We start from the raw sequence: 18,293 nt of genomic DNA, 5'->3' as shown, positions 1-18,293 counted from the left end.
GGAGTTATTCTTTTGCAACGAAACTTAAAAAAAGTTTGAACTCGAGTTACAACTTTATTTAAATTCATGTTTTTTTTTATAAAATTTGAATTTGAACTCGAGTTTGAGGCTAAACTCGTGTTCAAGTTTTCCCTTCAACTCAAACTCAAATTAATGAACAATATTTTTTTTATTCTTAAAAATGTCATAACTTTTTCGTTTTAATTCTGATTGAGATGATTTTTTTTATGCATTCAGAACGAAAAAATGAATAAAATTCTACCCATATACCCTATTAAAATTTTTCATAACTATTGAGTTTTTATTAAAATACTATCTAAATACAAATTTAAGTTTTGACACACCTAAACACAAACTCAAAAAGATTCTCAATTCAAATCATAACTCAAATGTGCACATCCAAACACAAACTCAAGTTACAACTTCAACTCAAGTTATAACTCAAACTCAACTCAAAATCATCACTCAAATCACCCTAACTCAAAAATGCAAAAGAACAACCCTAGTCTTTTCTCCTTCAACTCAAGTTAATGAACAATATTTATTCTATTATTAAAAACACCATAATTTTTTCGTTTTAATTCTGATTGAAATGATTTTCTTTTCTATGCGTTCATAACGAAAAGACGAATAAAACTTAATCCATATACCCTACTAAAATTTTCCATCACTATTGAGTTTTTATTAAAATACTATATAAATACAAATTCAAGTTTTAACCCACTCAAACACAAATTCAAATAGATTCGCAATTCAAACAATAACTCAAATGTGCACATCCAAACACAAACTCAAGTTACAACTTTAACTCAAGTTATAACTCAAATTCAACTCAACCATAACTCAAAAATACAACCGAACAAGCTCTACGAAAATTAATATCCAACTAATATCTATATATATATATATATATCTAGGTCCTGTTCACTTCGTTGATTCGAGTTTAGATTTTGAGTTGAGATGTAACTTTATGTGAGAGCTTTTTACTGTAGTAAAAAAGTTATATGTGATTGTTTGTGAGAACTTTTTACTGTAAAAAAACTCGAATTCTAAACTCGAATCAGTGAAGTGAACGGAGCCCTATATTTTGAGATGTACATCTCTTAACAAGTCCACTCCTTTTAACGTTCATGGAAAAGTAAAAATTATATTGATATAAAGAATTATCCGTTCTTTTCGCTAATTCGAGTTTTACTACAGTAAAAAGTTCTCAGAAACAGTCACATTTAACTTTTTTACTACAGTAAAAAGCTCTCACACAACATTACATCTCAACTCGAATTAGCGAACCGAACGGGCACGTAGAAACATTAAATAAAGAAACATTATTAAATGATATAAGACAACTGGTTTCTTCTGTAGGAGTATACATTATTAAGGGCTTGTTTTGTTATCCATAAATTTTGTGGGAGAAGAAAATACGTAATATAGATAGAGGGGATGAGAGGTATAAATAGACTTGGTTGTACAGAGATAGCAACTATAAAAGTTTTGAAACTCAATACAGATGTGTATCTTAATTAGAGACGGTCTTACATTTTTTTTTATCTATATATACATTTTTTTATCTATATATATATATTTTTAAGTTTAGTTTAGTAAAAAAAAATGTTTTAAGTAGATCAAATGTTAAAAGAAAAAATTAGTGGGGCAAATAAGATCAAATTTTGTAGGATTAATTATAAAATCTCCTCTTGAACTATACCCTTGTAACACTTTGCCCTCTAATATTTGAAACGTAATATCCGTTTCTCTTGAACAATGAAATATTAACGAAAAAAACCCATCCGTTAAGCTTTTAAATGGAAATTAACATTTAATTTATTATTTTTAAGATATTTTAGTAGCTCTATGATTTAAAATTTTGTTTGAATTTAAAACTAATTTAAATTTAAACTTTTAATTATGATATATTCATTATTAATTGAATAAGTTAAAAATTTTATGAATCTTTTTTTTTAGAATAAAAAATTTATGAACTTTTTTTTTTATAATTTTAAATTAGTTTGAATTCAAATTAAATTTTAAACCATAAAATTACCAAAATACTCTTAAAATAGTAAATTAAATGTCCACTTAAAAGCCTAATGGAGGGATTTTTTTTATTAACATTTCATTATTAAGAGATAATAGATATTACGTTTTTAAAATTAAAGGGCAAAGTGTTATAAGAGATATAATTTAGAGATAATTTTTGTAATTAATCCAATTTTATATGTAAATTAAGCTCAAGATGACATTCCTCTTCTTTCTCATGTTCCTCACCGTAGAGTTAACCAGTCAAACGCCAAAAAGGAAAGTAAAAGGAAATACTTTAAGAGAGTTTCTCTGATAGTCCATGTACAAATAAAATTACTGGTGTTTTTTACTTTTTAGTCGTGAAATTCAAAATTTGTTTACCCTACATATTTTTTCAATCTAATGTGATGTTAACCAGATTCAACAGTTAAAAATTGAGACTATAGAGAAACTCCTAGTTCAAAAATGATCCTCAATTTTTTCGAATAATGTTCTTGTTATATTGTCCTAATTATCTTCAATTCTTCACCCACTTAATCCAAGTATATTTTTCATTTCAAAAAAAAAAAAAAAACAAACAAACAAAAACCCAAGTATATTTTCATTCAACACCCAATAAAAGGTCGCAGTCCTACATTCAGCCTACTTAGGTAAGGAAATCAAAAGATTCCTTTTTTGACATTATCCTCAGAACGCTGATAGGAACAATATAAAATACAAATTCCTGAAACTGTAAAAAATGTTTCCACAGCAGAAACTCGGCATTATCATGCTAATATTTATTCAGAGTTTTTTCTGTGGAAATTAACGTTAAGAGATTATTATCAGCATCACATTCAGAAGATAGTCATCTATTCGATAGGGGGAAATGCAAAACTGTAGTAAATTTAAAATTATTATTCATCAAAGCGTCTCTGTCAAATATCCAGAGCGCAAAACTACAACAATAATTAACCGCTCGTTTGTGTATATGTATAACGTATGAAGGAGAATCAGTAGTTACTTGGAGAGAATTAAAACTCTCAAGCATACCTTCATACACCATATCAAAGTCTACCTCATTCTTATACTCGACTGAAATTACAGCATATGCTTCCGACGTGAGGATACGCTTGGCAGATAACAATAAAGTAGGAATGTTCGGGACCGGAATAAAATCGTGAAAGAAATGCGAACTCCATGAATTTCGAGTAAAGAATCAAGCAGTTGCTACCTGTTCTGCTACTTGGGGCTGCTGGGATTCAGATTGCACCTGTTCCTGCTTAGACATTTGATGGGAGTCCGATCGCGAGGGATATGGTCCTGGTTGTGAAGGTCCTGATTGGCGGTGTGGTGCTCCCATTTCCCATCCAGCTTTTTCAGGGGGTTGTGACATTGGATTATATGACTCTGCCACTTGTGGGTGTCCGGTATGATGCTGAAATCCTGGCATTCGATGGTTTCCTGATGGATAATGCTGGGGTCCTCCCATTGGTGGAGATACTGAAGAAGAGTGTTGGGTTGCATACACATGTTGGGGTTGCGAAGGAGGGTGGTGAGTTCCAGGCATTTGAGAAGATTGTGACTGTCCGTAATATGGTCCTGCCATTTCAGGAGATTGTGACTGTTGGTAATATGGTCCTGCCATTTGAGATTGTGACTGCTGGTAATGTGGTCTCGCCATTTGAGGAGGTTGTGACTGTTGGTAATATGGTCTTGCCATTTGTGGAGATTGTGACTGTTGATAATATGGTGTTGCCATTTGAGGAGGCTCTGATGGAGGGTGCTGGGATCCTACCGTTTGAGATGATCCCGAATACGTGTTCACAGGGGCTGCCATTTGAGGGGGACCTTGGTAAGGTCCAGTCATCTGAGGAGACGCCGATGGTGACTGATGAAATCCAGTCCTTTGCGGGGATCCAAATGAAGGATTTGACCATGAAGACATTTGACCAGGTCCTGATGGTGCATGTGATGGTCCCGCCATTTGAGCTCTCCCTAATGGCTGTTGTCCTGGTCGTTCTGTACGAGAGGGCGGGGTGTGTCCCCATCGATCCATGCTCAACACTCTCTCAATCTCTTGTCCCCGCCCAACTTTTGCAAAAGCCTCATTTACAAACTGCTGCAGCGTAGGAGTAACACCAATTCCATACCTCATCACCTCTTCTACTAAATCCAGGCTCACATCAAATGCTCCTTCATTGCAAAGCCCCTTGATCACAACCTCATAGCAACTGACATCGGGTTTAGGATCTTTTTCCCCCATTTTCTTCAAAATCTGCGCACAGTCCACTGCTTTACCATTCTTAATCAATTCATCAAACACCCTATTACCAAAACTAGCAACAACCCTCAAACCAGCCTCCACCATTCTGTTGAACATCTGCAGAGCATTATCTATCTGCTCTTCCTTCAAATATGCTTCAATAAGAGTCCTGTAAGTAGGGACATCCGGGGACAACGACTTGGAGCACAATTCGGCAAACATTGACTCGGCCTCCGACAACATCCGATTTTCACAATATCTGGTAATGATATTATTATAGCCAGCAACATCCATAGCAAAAGGTTTCGAATTTACCTTCGTTCCCACCTTCCTAAAGGTCACAATTGCATCCTCGATCCTCTCAAGCTTGAAACACTCATTAACCATTATGCTAAAACTTTCTGAATTGACAGCCTGAAAATTTGGAGGGGTATGATTATCCAGCATCTGATCAAACAACGCCCAAGCCTCAGTCTTCTTTCCATGCTTAAGCAAAACCTCCAATAGAACATTACAAGTAGCTGGTATCATCTTGAACTGCCTATCAAGCAACGACTTGTACGATTCCATCGCCTCCTTCTCCATCCCTCTGTTGAAAAACCAATCCATGAACGTGGCACTCACAACCCCATCATACACAAGACACCTTTCCTTAAGCTCGCCAAAAAGCTCATTAGCTCTCTCCAAATTGCCCAAGCTCAAAAACCCGGAAATTAAATTGTTGTAAACCAAGGAATCTGCACCATGCCCTTTGTTCAACATCTCCCTCAACAAATCAACAGCCTCCCCAATCCTCCCAGCATCAATCAACCCTTTGGTCAAGTGCCGGTACGTGACCGGTGATGGACTAAAAGGCGCATTAGCCATAATATGTCTAAAAACATCCAGACCAACATCAACTCTCCCCTCATCACAATGCGCATTAATCAAGTTATTGTAAGAGACAATGTTGGGAACAATGTTGGACTGCTGGAAGAAAAACTGGAAAAGCGCAATAGCGTCATTGTACCTGTTTAGTTGTGGAGCAAGAAATTTTTGTCACATGGCGTGAGTTAGACTAAAATCATAACCCCTAATACATTTTTTAACTTACTTTTTATATCTATTTATCACTTTTTTCTTTTGGTTCTTTTTGAATCCTCTTTTATTTTTTTACTGAATGAACTAAACCTACAATTGAGTTTAATTCTGTTTTTAAGCTTCAAGTAAAAAAATTTATGAACTTTCGGTTTATTTGGGTTTCTAAATTAAAAAATGAAGTGTAGTTAAAAGGAAAAACTAGGAGCATGAATGAAAAAATCTTTTCTTTATCTAAATCATGTAGAGTCTACAAATTAAAAAAAAAAGAAAAAGGAAAAACTTGTAGGAGGAATAAGGAGAAAAGGTAAATGCAGAGTAGAGTAGAATTGCATAAATATGCTATCCTCACCCTTTTTGGTGCCAAATATAGCATTACTATTGACATTTTACCTTGGAAATGTTCTAAAGCAAAAACTAGGAGCAAAAATGAAAACTCTTATATAAAATAAAAAAATAGGAACAATTGGGAGAGAAATGTTGAATGAAGAGTAGAGTAGAATAGCATATCAAAGTATGTTATTTTTCACCATTTTGATGCCAAATATAGCAAATTTACAATGAAATTTACACACACACGGACATGTATATATGCAAATTTACAACTTTTTTTTTTTAAATAGGAATAAATATGATAAGGAGAAATGGTGAATGCAGAGTTGAGTTAGAGTGAAAAGTGAACCTCTTGGCGCGGTACATGGCAGCGATGATGGCGTTGCAGGTGAAGACGGTGGGACGGGTGTTGGAGAAGACGGAGTGGCGGGCGACGGAGGAGGCGGCGTCGAGATCGCCGGCACGGATGAGGGACTGGACGCGGTTGTGGAGGTTAAGTCTGGGGCCCACTAGGGCGGAGGTGGAGTCGGGGAGGCGCGGCGCGTTAGGGTCACGCGGTGGAGGGTGGAAGTGGGGGTCGCGGCGGAGGGCCTGGAGAGGGGGCTCGATGCGGAGGCGGCGCTTGCGGCGGCGGCGCTCGGCTGCTGCTTCTTCGGCGGAGGAGAAGGCGAAGGATCGCCGGAAAGTGAGGTCTGGGATGGTGGTGGTGGTGTTGGTGATATGGAGGAGGGATGTGGTTGTGAGGGTTTGGGGAGTGGTGGAGGGGCGGCGGAGAGAGCGGAGGAGGAGGCGATATACGGACATGGCTGGGGTTTGTGGGAGGAGAGAGAAACCCTAGGGGAGAGAGAGAGGTACTGTATCAGAGAGAAATGCTTAAACCCTACAATGGGAAAATGAGGACGAAAGTCAGAAAATAAGCAAGAGTGAGGGACTTTCTACCAAACAAAAATAGGGGTGTTATTTATATTTTGTACCCCGTATTTTAGGTTTATTTAAACAGTTAACTTTTAGTTTTTAATTGCTACAAATCTCTACCATTGTCATCATATTACAATTAATTAATAGTTAATAAATATATACCTTTCCTCAATTAGCTCAATTTAAAATGACTAAATTAACCTTAACAGTAGTGACTCTTAAAGTTCGTTTGGCAAAATGGTTCAAGTGGTTTGAATAAAAAAAGTTCAAATGAATCAACATTTGGTAAATAATTCATAATTTAAACTCCCTTATTTTCATCAAAACGTTTTGAACCAAAAGTTTAAACTCATTTTAAACTACAAATGTTCAAATCACCACCTTTTGAACTTTTTTACCAAACGGGTTCAAATCACCACTTTTTAAACTTTTTTACAAAACGGGTCTTGAGTTTTTTGTTATTGTAAATATATACCATCATATCACTCATACTAGGATTAATTTGATAATTTTAAAGGTAAAAATTAAGTGTTGATGGTGAAAAGGTTGCTTATTAAATATAATTTGATTGTATACATTTGCATTAATTTAAAATGTGCATTTACTAAACCATAATATAATGTAATGAAAAAGGTAATGAGATTTGAAAGGAAATTAAAAAATAAGATTAAGGATCTTTTATTCATTTTAAATGTTTATGTAATGCTCTCAAGAATTAAATAGGTTTAATTATACTAATTATGATTTATTAGTGTGTCTAATTTGATTTTCTTAATTGATTAAGAAATTTTAAGTTACTTTTAGTATTCACAATTCCACCCCGGAAGTGTGTAGAATACATACTTCCATCATTTCCTTTTATTTACCATTCAGTATTACTTTTTCCTTTATTTTCTTTTCCTTTACTTTTCTTTTTCTTATTTTCCCTCTCACTCTCGCGTTCTCTCACTCTCTCCTTCTCCCAGTCTCTCAATCTCTCTCTCTCGTGCATCTCTCTCCCACCCACTCTCACGTCTCTCTCTCTTTCTCAGAGCTCTCTCTCGTTCTCACTTTCTCTCTCTCCCTCGTTCAAAGCTTCTCTCTCTCTCTAAGCGGATTTTGAACCGGATTCGAACAAAAAATGATGCTTCTCAAGAAGTTTCAACATAAAAGCCTAGATCAAGGTAAAACCCTTTGAAACTCTCTTTAAATTTCAGATCTAGCCTTGTGGAACTCATTTTTAGTCGAGTTTGGTGATTTTTGATTTAGATTCACTTTTGAATGAGTTTTGATGAAACCTTAATGAAATTTAGGGGTTTTTGATTCTTTGAACCCCATTTGTTGATTGGAACTTGGTTTTGTTAATTTCTTTTGAGATATGTTGAATCGGACCCAAAATTTACAGGATTTGGCTTTGTTCTTCACAAATTGGCCATTTTTGGCCCTGACATTTGTCCCTACCGGTCGACCGGTCACCACTCCACTGGCTGATCGGTGGAGTTGCACTTTTCTATCATCGGTTAACCGGTGCATACTGAGTCCGACCCTAAACAGTTCAAAAACTCTGTTTTGACCCTGAAACTCAATGTAGAACCAATCTAACTTCATTTGGGAACTTAAGTGAGTGGATTAGCCACATTAATCCTTGTTTCCATTCCATTTCTCTTAATTGAATTCCAATTCTCAAAGAATCATGATTTGAATTAAGAATTGTTTATGAACTTTGATTTTGAGTTAAGGCACGATACAATTGAATATAATTAAACTTGGTTGTCTAGAGGGAAGGATTAAACTCTAAATTGTTGGTTTTGATGACGAAGCTAGTGACACGATTGGACTTGGAGCTTCGAAGACAAGCGGAACTAGGGCTATGTGAAGTTAGCCACAGGTTTGAGATCCGAGAGGTATGATATTCTTTTCATATCCTTGTTAGCATGTTTTAAAGTATTTTGGCTATGTAAATATTTTTAAAAGATAATACAGGTTTGATAAAGAAAATTGTTTAAAGACAATAGATTGATTATTACTATTGACCTCATAATGAACTGGTTTCAAATTTTAATGAACATTTTCTTAAGATGAGATATCTTGCGAACTAGTAAGCCCGCTGGTAGCCTAGACAGGATATGGAGATCGTATCCTTGGGGACAGAACCCGCAACTTGGACGAGCCACTATGGTGGTGATAAGACCTTGCTTTTGGTCATAAGTAATTTATCAATAAATTACTTGCTGGTTACCTGTAAACTGAAACTTAAGTTTATTTACCTTTCAGAAAAAAGTTGTTTGGTTCTGATTGATTTCTTTCAGACCTAATTATTTCATTTTATTTATTTACTTATTTATTCAGTTCTTTAAAATTTTATCCTATTGGGCCTTTCGCTCATTTTTTCTATGTTTCAAAATGTATTTAACCCCACCCAGGCGACACTAGAAGTAGCGCAGAATAGGTGAGGAACTCGGTTCTAGAAGAAAGGAAGCAGTGAAGTATTTTCCTTCATTATCAGATTTATTCAAGGCATGTATTAACTATGGATTGTAAACCTAAAACATAACTCGACTGTGGTTGATGTTAGTTATTTACTTTTCTGTACTTATTTATGTATGCACAAGTGTAAACCCTGTAGATGCCGGAGGCTGACTTTTGATGTTGATCTTAATAGTAACTGTTTTTTGTAAAGTCCGCCTCACTTTTTCTTAAAAACTTAATTTCTTTAAAATAGTGGGGTTTATTTAGAAATACCTGAATATTTCAGATTTGAAATCAAATTTTGAACTGTTAATCGTTTAATCACTTTCTTAATCAGGTTTAATTTCTAAACAAGCCTCCACGTCACTAACCCCTGTTTGGGGGCGTGACAGTTTACTTAATTATTAGATGATGTAATGGGAAACAACATTATTCCCTTTCTTATGTTTATTAAAATTAGGAATAACAATATTATGATGTAATCACTAAAATATTCTTTTACACAATTAAATAATCATTGACTATATAGTAATTTATTGAGTATAGATAAGTAAATTTAACATTTATTCTCTTGTATAGGGAATCAATACTAAATAAAGTGCAAAGATTGACATTTTATATCTTATTTTATATATTGTGTGGAGCCCACTAAATTTCTATTACTAATAAATAAACACATTATTAAAAAGAAAAATTAATCACTTACTTTTTCTTTCCTTTTAATGTAAGAGTAAACTTAAAACATTAGATATAAAAAGATAAATAACACAGTAAAAAAATAATAAATAAGCAATTCTACTTTCTGGAAAGTGGTTTCAAGCATAGCAGTAGTACTTGAATCTACTATAAAATGTAGAAAAAATTACAGAATTTATTTTTAAAAGTGCATGAATCTAGACTTGTATCTCTTATTCTTGATAAATATCATTTTGTTAGTGTAATTATTTGACTAAAAAGGTTATGAATCAAGAATAAAGGGTAAAAATCCTGATTCATTCACTTTTAAAAAGTATTTGTTAAGATTACCCTAAAATGTAACATCCTCACAGCTTATTTTAAAAAAAAAAAATTTTGAGGGGTCTATGCATGTAGTTTTATGTTTTTCTCAAAATTAAATCCAACCTAAACTAAATTTATTTTAAACTCTGACCTTTAAAATGTCTCAATTATATATTCATAGTTTTCCATAAAAAAATGTCTCAATTATATTGGTGTAATAAATGATCCGTTTGAAAGGTGTACTCAAACCATAATTTTTTATGCTAACGTTTGAAATTTAAATTTTTTGTGAAAAAAACATGGTAGCAGACTCAATTTTTTGAGTTTGAGTATATTAAGCAAACTAACCCTTAATCTTTACAATTAAAAATATGACATAAATACATATAAAAAAAATATGATAGAAAATAGCACGAGTTATGCGCGATCAGTAGTATCCCAGCTTGGGTCCAATGACCTGAATGGGAATTTCAGGTTGAGCCGGCCAATCCTAAAAAAAAAGGGTCGGCCCAGCCCATTAAACCCGGCCCAAACTTACAGCTTTAATCGGTAGTTTAATTTTGATTATATCAAATCATTATTTAACCAGCTAATTCCCTGAAAACGATTAAAATATTAATTCTACCGTCACTTAAATAGGAATGGCACGTGGGCAGCGTGTAAGGGCGAAGCCAGCAGGTTCCATTAATTTTTTAAAAAATCTGTTTTCCCTCTACGTTTTTTTTTTAATTTCTCAATGGATGGGCCCGTTTAGTTCGTTGATTCGAGTTTTTAATTTGAGTTGAAATGCAACGTTATGTAAGAGCTTTTTACTGTAATAAAAAAGTTAGATGTGACTGTTTCTGAGAGCTTTTTACTGTAGCAAAACTCGAATCGGCGAAATGAACGAGACCTATGTTTCAAAATTTCTCATTTTCACTAGCGGCACAAGATCTATTTCAAAAGACTAATTTCATCACACTAAAATAGATTGAAATTAGTTTAAGGACTAAAATACAGAAACTGTACAATCTTTTCAAAGGAATGAACACCCCATCCATAATGTAAGCTTATTTTGTTTTAATTTACAAAAGAATGGAATGCATGATACATTCACAAAAGGAAAGCTCAACTGCTGTTCTTGCCTGATGTACAACTAACCGCAATTTCGGCGTTCTTTAAAATACAAATGGTTCAGTCATTCTTTGTCGAAAAGTTTCTTTCTTGTCAACTTTGAAGTATTTGTCACAGCTGTTTGAGGCTCCTTACCGGAAACTGTGTGTGTGTAAAAACCTGTGCAGAATTCTGTGGTTTCTTATGCACCACGATAACTCAACTTTGAAGTATTTGTCACAGCTGTTTGAGACTCCTTACCGGAAACTGTGTATGTGTAAAAAACCTGTACAGAATTCTGTGGTTTCTTATGCACCGCGATAACTATAAACCTTGTGTTGTTTGCCAATGGTCGGCCTCTATACAAATAAAATTATCGACTACTTTGGTTTGCTGGCAACCGAAATGGATCGACCCAACATCTATCCTCTGTCACCGCATTCGCCCACCTTTCTTTGAAGATCTTCATTTCGATCGAAGATTGCAGCCTGACCTGCAAGACCAAAGGAGGAAATAACACAAGTGATTACACATGATCAGAAAACAAGCATCTGAGAGCACAAAGTTTTAAGAGAGATAATAACAAAAATCTCCTCTATGTTTTATCGAAATGTTGCATTCACCCTATATTTCCAAGAACGTTGCACTTATCCCCTACGTTTTACGAGTCATGCTAAAACTATTCCCTACGTCTTACAATAGCGTAAAAACCTCCCCCAGAAAATATGTTCGGTTTTCAACACGGTTTGTAAAATGTAGGTGCAGCATTCCTAAACACGTAGGGTGGAACGCAACATTTTGATAAAATGTATCAGAGGTTTTGTTACCATCCCTTTACAACATCTAAAGTCACTATGGAACTGCATAAGGCAAAGCATTGATATATTGAACATTTACCTTAGCTCTATTATCAACGTTTTGGGAGCCAGATTCAGCCTGCAATTTCAAAGAAACTGAACTCGTCACGCTTTAGCAAAAGGAGGAAAAATTTGCTAATAAGTTAGAGCATTTAACGTAGATTACTCAGATCAATATATGGTAGGAGATGTGAGATACAAGTACAATATGTTGTTCGACATATTTGAGTAATTCTACAGGAGAATAAGAGGACAAGTTGGTAAAGAATTTTGGGTGATGCTTGCCTTAATATTGCTGGATACACCGAGTGTGGGGAGAGCCATATGCACTACATATTCTGCATCAACCACGCCAACTTTTTTAACTCGATCACCCTGAATAGAAGAAGTCTCAACACGGTTAAGAATGACTAACCAAGTCCGAAAAGGAAGCCAATAGAACAAGAGAGAAAAAGTTACTTGTGAACAATAACCGAGTTGAATGTCGAGGCCCCATGCATGGATCAAGTCATTCTGCAAAGGGTAACAAACAATTAAGAGAATAATCACCACAGATAGACAAAAAGCACTGTTGATAGTGTCCAATTTAGAGTTGATGCAATTGGAATACTTCCACAATACCATGTTGAGTATCTCAACATAACATAATCAAGAGTGCATCACAAAAGCTTCCCTTATTTTTTAATCTTAGTAGATCCACCATTCCGTATCATATTATGACACAATCATCGGGTTTTGATTTGAAAAAGCTTCCCTTATATTTTAATCTTAGTAGACCCACCATTCTGTATCATATTACGACACAATCATCGGTTTCGATTTGAAATTCCGCAATCAAATGTAATTATTACGGCCAAAGGGTAGAAATTTACAAAATAACAATGATCCTATTATACCATTGAGTTTCATAGAGATTTCTTACCTGGATCATATGCCATACACACTGCCAAGCGGCTCGAGAGAACACGGGAGCCATCATTTCCACCCAACTGCCAACAAGTACAAATGATCAAAATAACAAACTAATATATTTCAACATAGAAACTACGGAATGACTGATCATTTACCCCACGCACGGAGGTGACGAGCTCTGGTCATCGCACCTTCCACTGCCTTTGAATTTATAATACCTTCTGTTACAGGAAAGTGTGCAAAATGGATCAAACTCAATTGTAATATATAATATAACATCATATCCAAACAATACACCATGTGCTCGAAGGACGAGAAATCAAACATAATGTTCAAGAAGACTATACAGTACAACTGCCAAATATGTTGGTCCTATGAATTATAAAAGTCTATTCTCCGCCCTTTGAATCTATCTATTTCAGCTACTGAGTAAGACAAGGTAAATAAAAATCCAAATGTTCTATAAAAATTCTCTCTGACCTGTGCACTTTTGATCCCTTCTGGCGAGCGGTAATTGAATGATAAACCGCTGACTTGACAGGATCAAGTGCCGGCTGTGATATTTCAAGTTCCTCATCCTGGACAATTGATAAATATCTGCAGGAGATTCAATTTGTAATTTCAAGATATCTAAATTTAAACACCATTATATGAAAACTTCAGCTATATTACTATGTTTCAAAAGTTCAAGATGTCAACATTTGATAGTCTCATCATGTGCACTCCTTGTGTTGCATTTCAACAATACTCATGGCTCAATAAAAGAATATGTTAAAGAGTAAGAAACAGCTATTCTGGTCGTGCTAACCGTTTTGGGTTGAAATTCTCAACTCCAAGGTCCTCATCCCAGAGAAAAATATAATTATATTCAGCAACTATATCCGGATGCAGGAAACGTTTTGCAAACCACCTGCATCACCATAGAAAAAAAAAATTGCTTCGTTAAATGTTTCTAAGGTGTGTCTAAACTCATGTCCGCCAAATACGCTAACTTGCCACGACTGACTCTAATTTCAAAAGAGTAGTTCCAAATTTTCAATATTACCATTTCGTTTGATTCGCTGCTGACACATGTATAGCAAGATCACTCCAAGGCAAGTCCTTCCATTCATCCACAAAACCATCATAGTGAAAAAGCATCACTCTAAAATCACTGGCGGGAAACTGCAAGATAGTGACAGCTAGTTATCAGAATCACGACGAATGTTCCAAAAGCAAAATGGCATAAGAGGAGCAACCATCACCTTTTGCACAATTTTGTTCACCACCTCCTTCTGATTGATGCCAACTGCAATGGCCAGCAAGCTCAACGAAGAGTTTGAACTTTTCTGAAATGAAGGTTCCAATTTAGGCGGTAAATAAAAAGTAAATATACCTCTTGCACTATATGACTATAATCTGTCTTATTTTTAGAAAAGCTTAGTTTGTCACCACTCTATAGGCTATAGCTTTAAAAAATTTAGATCACGTGAAGTCTTAATATAATGTATGTGGTTGCGATATAACAAGTATTCTGTGTGAAAAGATGCCTTTTAGGGTAGCTAAAATGCCATAACTCCTAAGTTGGAAATTCGTCACGTACATTTTTCGGGGTAGCACCCCACAACGGTTGCATTTCCAGGTTTGATGTTTTGGCAATAATCCCTTCTGGTAGTGCCGCAGTTTCCAAAGGGTAACATCGATTCTGAGGAAAAGAGAAGCTTTATTCGAAAAATTTGAAGATGGCTTTTAAGTTCATTATGAAAAGTTTAACCAAAAAGGAGATAAACCTGACACATATTATTGTTGGGTTTGGTATTCTGCAAACCATACATAACTTTCCATCTTCCCAATCTCTGCACGCCAGATTCAAATAGCCGGTTAACATAAGTCAAGACCAGGAAATTACTACTGTTAGCCGTTTTCTTTTGCAGACTAAAACGTGTTCAAGTACAACAACGGACTAGACAGATCAGTATGACACAATATCGAATCGAGAAACAGCACGTTCTTCTTATTTTCAAGAAACAACCACGATACAGATACGTACTTCTCTGTATTCTTTGTCGATGAATGCACTGGCGATGAAGTAGGCGCCGCAAATCAAAGAAGATACAACGAACAGACTGCACAAGCACGACCTACTCTTCGGATCCGAGAGCACTGATGCCTGAGAAAACAGTAAAGAAGCACAAGAGTCTCAGATTTCATTGTCACATTTAGTAAACACCATAATTCTAATGATCCAACCAAAAGGTTCTGGGTTCAAATTAATCCCACAGCAATGGACGGGGTATATGAGAAATCCACTTTGCAAGCAATCCATATACCATGCAGGGATGTACTATCTTCCAGGACTATATGACCCTCTTTTATTATATACAAAATATATATAAACGCGTATATATATATATATATATATATATTGTTTGAGAAAATTCACACTTGTTAGATTTCTCAGCCATATTTTACCACTAAGCTGTAATGTAAAATTAAAAAAAAAAAATTTAAAAAAAACCTTAAAAAGTTCAAATGGTCTTAAAACACGAGGAACAGTGGGGAACAATTGAGAATTAAATTGGCCTCTGTTTCCACTCTGTTTGGTTAATGAGAAAATCCAGTGCTAAGAACAGAATAAGAGAGATATACAGAGATTTGGTGAGCTCAAAAGGGTAGCCCAGAAATCCGCTCTCGTCCCTCTTATAGTCTTCAACAGTCGAAAACAATTCAATTCATTTCTCGTTCCTTAGAGACCGTCAAAAGCAAGTTTAGCCAAAAAAAAAAGTCCTTGGTTATGATGCTATAGAGATATTTCCAAAGAAGAAAACAGTGCCTTTACTATCCGATTCCTCTACCAACTTTCTCAGTAACCAAACAAACAATATAAATGTGAGAACTGAAGTCGTTATAATCCAAAGCCACATAGAAAATGATAATCACAGTTTTTTAATTACCAATAAACATCAGTAAACAATCCAAAACAAAAAGGCAAAAAACGAATTGGAAGAATCTTCAATTCATAAAAAAAAAAAAGAATCTTCCCTGACAAAACCCAGATATTGATTTCACTTTCATTTTCATTTACTTTTCTCTCGCGAACTAGAAAGAAGCAGAAGAAAAAAAAATACAATTTACAAGAAAAAAATAAAAAAATAAAAAAACGGTTAACTTCCACCACCACCAACCACAAACATGTTTGAAATTTGAAAATGGAAACAAAACAAACGGCAAAAATTGTAATAACCCAATTCCCAGGACACTCGTAAGATTTCACTACAACCACCTTAAACCAATACAAACACACAAACATATATATACATACACACACACACACACACACACACATATATATATATATAGAGAGAGAGAGAGAGAGTCATATGAAGAGAAGACATACGGAATCAACAGAAGCCTTCATCATTCTCAAACAGGAGGAAACAAGCTTGAAAGGAAAGAGTTTTTTTTTTCCTTCTTTTCTCTCTTTTCTCTTTTCTAGTTTCTCTTTCAGAGGAAAAGACCGAAAGTTAAAGAAAAGAATGAAGGACAGTGATGAGGAGACAACCCAAATGGGGGAAGAGAAAAGAAAGCGAAATTCTTTTTTTTTATTTTTATAATTATTGTTTATGTCTATGTTATTTTTACACACATTTGTAAATTACCAAATAAAATACAATTATTATATACAAACAGAAGGTGGAGTGATTATTGAAAAATATAAATAAGTAAATAAAGGTGGGTAGAGCTTAGAAGTGGGGAATTGTTTATATTAAAAAGAAGAAGTGGGGAATTTATTTATTTTTAAAAAAAAAAGAAAAAGAAAAAAGACATGCAAAAAAAAGGTGACGACACGAACAAAACCTTTCCAAAGTGTTGAAGAAGAGGAAAAAGAAAAGGTTAATAATTAGTAAGAGATTATGGCATTTTTTTCCGGCTAATGAAAGAGACTCTGGCCAATTTGACCATTAATTAGTGCGAACTTTGGAGAGAATATGAGATAAGCATAATTACAAAGGAAAGAATCCTATTCTTATCTGTATTTTGATTACTCATTTATTTTGGTGGATTATGAAAATGAGAATCCCACTACAATTGTCACTTTTTACTTCTACTTTTTAATTAATTTATTTTCTTTAATTTTTCTTACTTGTCCCCCCTTAATTTGTTTGGATTCTTTTAGGGGATTTGTTTCGATTTAAGGAAGGGAAGTTTTGAGAGTCCAGGGAGGATATAAGATTCCTTAAAGCAGTTATGAGTTATGAACTCTTGTTGACAAGTCACGCAAGCTTTTCCCTAATTTAAAAAAAAAAAAGAAGTGAAACAAAGCCAAAAAATATATATATTTAGTGTGGTGTCTTTGTCCTTTAAATTTTTAATTTTTATAAATTATTTCGTTAGACTCGTTTGATACGCAAGACAAAACAACATTAGATATGATAGTTTTAGAGTAATTGATTGGAATGTAGAGGAAATGATAGGATTAAGTTTTAGTTTAATCTAGTCCAATGTTTGGTCTTGTGTTATTAAGATAATGGTTTTTTTGCAACAAATTTTAAAATTTTTGAGATCAAATTGTAATTTCTCAACACTTGAGAGGCAAAAATTTAAGTTTTTAAAATATTTTACTCAGATAAAAATTGCATTTTGACCCTCAATTTTAAAAATATTATAATTGAGCCCTAAATTTTATGAAAACTCACAAATAAGTCCTTAATGTTTTTCACAAATAAATCATTAATGTTAAAAGTTATCACATGCTTCAGCAAGGGATAACAATATCCCATTTTAAGAGGATTTGAGCATGGACTAGACAAAAAAATTATCCAATCCAGTCCCTTAAAAATATTCACCAAACACAGTATTAGAATTTAATCATATCTAATCGTCCCTAATTATGTGTACCATTAGGATATCGATCTCTGCAATAATTAAACCCACTTTCTTGAGTGTATAGGAGCGCTACAGAGTCTTAAATACCAGAGTAGACCAATGATCTTTTAAAATGTTACACAACCCCAATCAAATAACTACAATTAAATTCATACAAAAACATCATTGTACAAGTATGCAAAATTTCATTAAATGCTCTTCAAAGGAGCTTATGTAACGTGTATGAGAGTATGATAATCTAATATGTAGTCAATATCATCGATTTAATTTTGTAATTATTTTATTACATTTTCAAAATAAAATGCATTTAGTAAGGAACTACTTTACATCACCTTTTTTTGTAAAAAAAAGGAAAGAAATTTTGCAGTGAATTAAATTATTAGAGGATGTTTGGTTGGAAGATTCAAACCATGATTTGAATCATGGTTCATAGTTTGTTACAGTGTTTTTTCTCACAAACTAATCACATGATTCTAATCCATGAACTAAACGTCTCCTTAAGAATTTGAATCATAAATTAAGCATTT

General features: G+C 34.2%; 2 protein-coding genes across 3 annotated transcripts; both read right to left on the bottom strand.

Annotated features, from left to right (window-relative positions):
• Positions 1–2,850: 2,850 nt before the first annotated feature.
• Positions 2,851–6,594, bottom strand: LOC21394242 (pentatricopeptide repeat-containing protein At1g10270). The gene is made up of 2 exons (XM_010101476.2): positions 6,024–6,594; positions 2,851–5,273 (listed from the first exon to the last, which is right to left on the bottom strand). The coding sequence occupies exons 1-2, from the start codon at positions 6,476–6,478 to the stop codon at positions 3,218–3,220; spliced, it is 2,511 nt and encodes an 836-aa protein (XP_010099778.1). The 5' UTR covers positions 6,479–6,594; the 3' UTR covers positions 2,851–3,217.
• Positions 6,595–10,974: 4,380 nt separating this feature from the next.
• On the bottom strand, positions 10,975–16,389 carry LOC21394241. 2 transcript variants are annotated; one of them, XM_024167792.1, is made up of 14 exons: positions 16,277–16,389; positions 14,930–15,049; positions 14,670–14,735; positions 14,483–14,584; positions 14,145–14,228; positions 13,946–14,064; positions 13,709–13,810; positions 13,381–13,497; positions 13,056–13,121; positions 12,911–12,977; positions 12,448–12,501; positions 12,274–12,363; positions 12,029–12,067; positions 10,975–11,624 (listed from the first exon to the last, which is right to left on the bottom strand). In XM_024167792.1, the coding sequence occupies exons 1-14, from the start codon at positions 16,298–16,300 to the stop codon at positions 11,505–11,507; spliced, it is 1,170 nt and encodes a 389-aa protein (XP_024023560.1). In that variant the 5' UTR covers positions 16,301–16,389; the 3' UTR covers positions 10,975–11,504. The 2 variants fall into 2 exon arrangements, with proteins under 2 accessions (XP_024023560.1, XP_024023561.1); XM_024167793.1 differs by lacking the exon at positions 16,277–16,389 and adding an exon at positions 15,529–15,762.
• Positions 16,390–18,293: the final 1,904 nt, after the last annotated feature.

The sequence above is a fragment of the Morus notabilis genome, unplaced genomic scaffold (assembly GCF_000414095.1).
Source record: "Morus notabilis unplaced genomic scaffold, ASM41409v2 Scaffold1340, whole genome shotgun sequence".
NCBI lineage: Eukaryota > Viridiplantae > Streptophyta > Magnoliopsida > Rosales > Moraceae > Morus > Morus notabilis.
The sequence above is the reverse complement of the archived record's forward strand: the minus strand, read 5'-3'. Positions and strand labels throughout refer to the sequence as shown.

What these genes read in the sequence shown, in the direction of transcription:
- LOC21394242 (XM_010101476.2), bottom strand. Translation starts at nt 6,478, where the DNA reads ATGTCCGTATATCGCCTCCTCCTCCGCTCTCTCCGCCGCCCCTCCACC. An exon ending in GCCATGTACCGCGCCAAGAG is followed by an intron (nt 5,274 to 6,023) that starts GTTCACTTTTCA and finishes ACAACTAAACAG; the next exon opens with GTACAATGACGCTATTGCGC.
- LOC21394241 (XM_024167792.1), bottom strand. Translation starts at nt 16,300, where the DNA reads ATGATGAAGGCTTCTGTTGATTCC. An exon ending in TCGTCACCTCCGTGCGTGGG is followed by an intron (nt 12,978 to 13,055) that starts GTAAATGATCAG and finishes ACTTGTTGGCAG; the next exon opens with TTGGGTGGAAATGATGGCTC. An exon ending in GTGTATGGCATATGATCCAG is followed by an intron (nt 12,502 to 12,910) that starts GTAAGAAATCTC and finishes TACCCTTTGCAG; the next exon opens with AATGACTTGATCCATGCATG.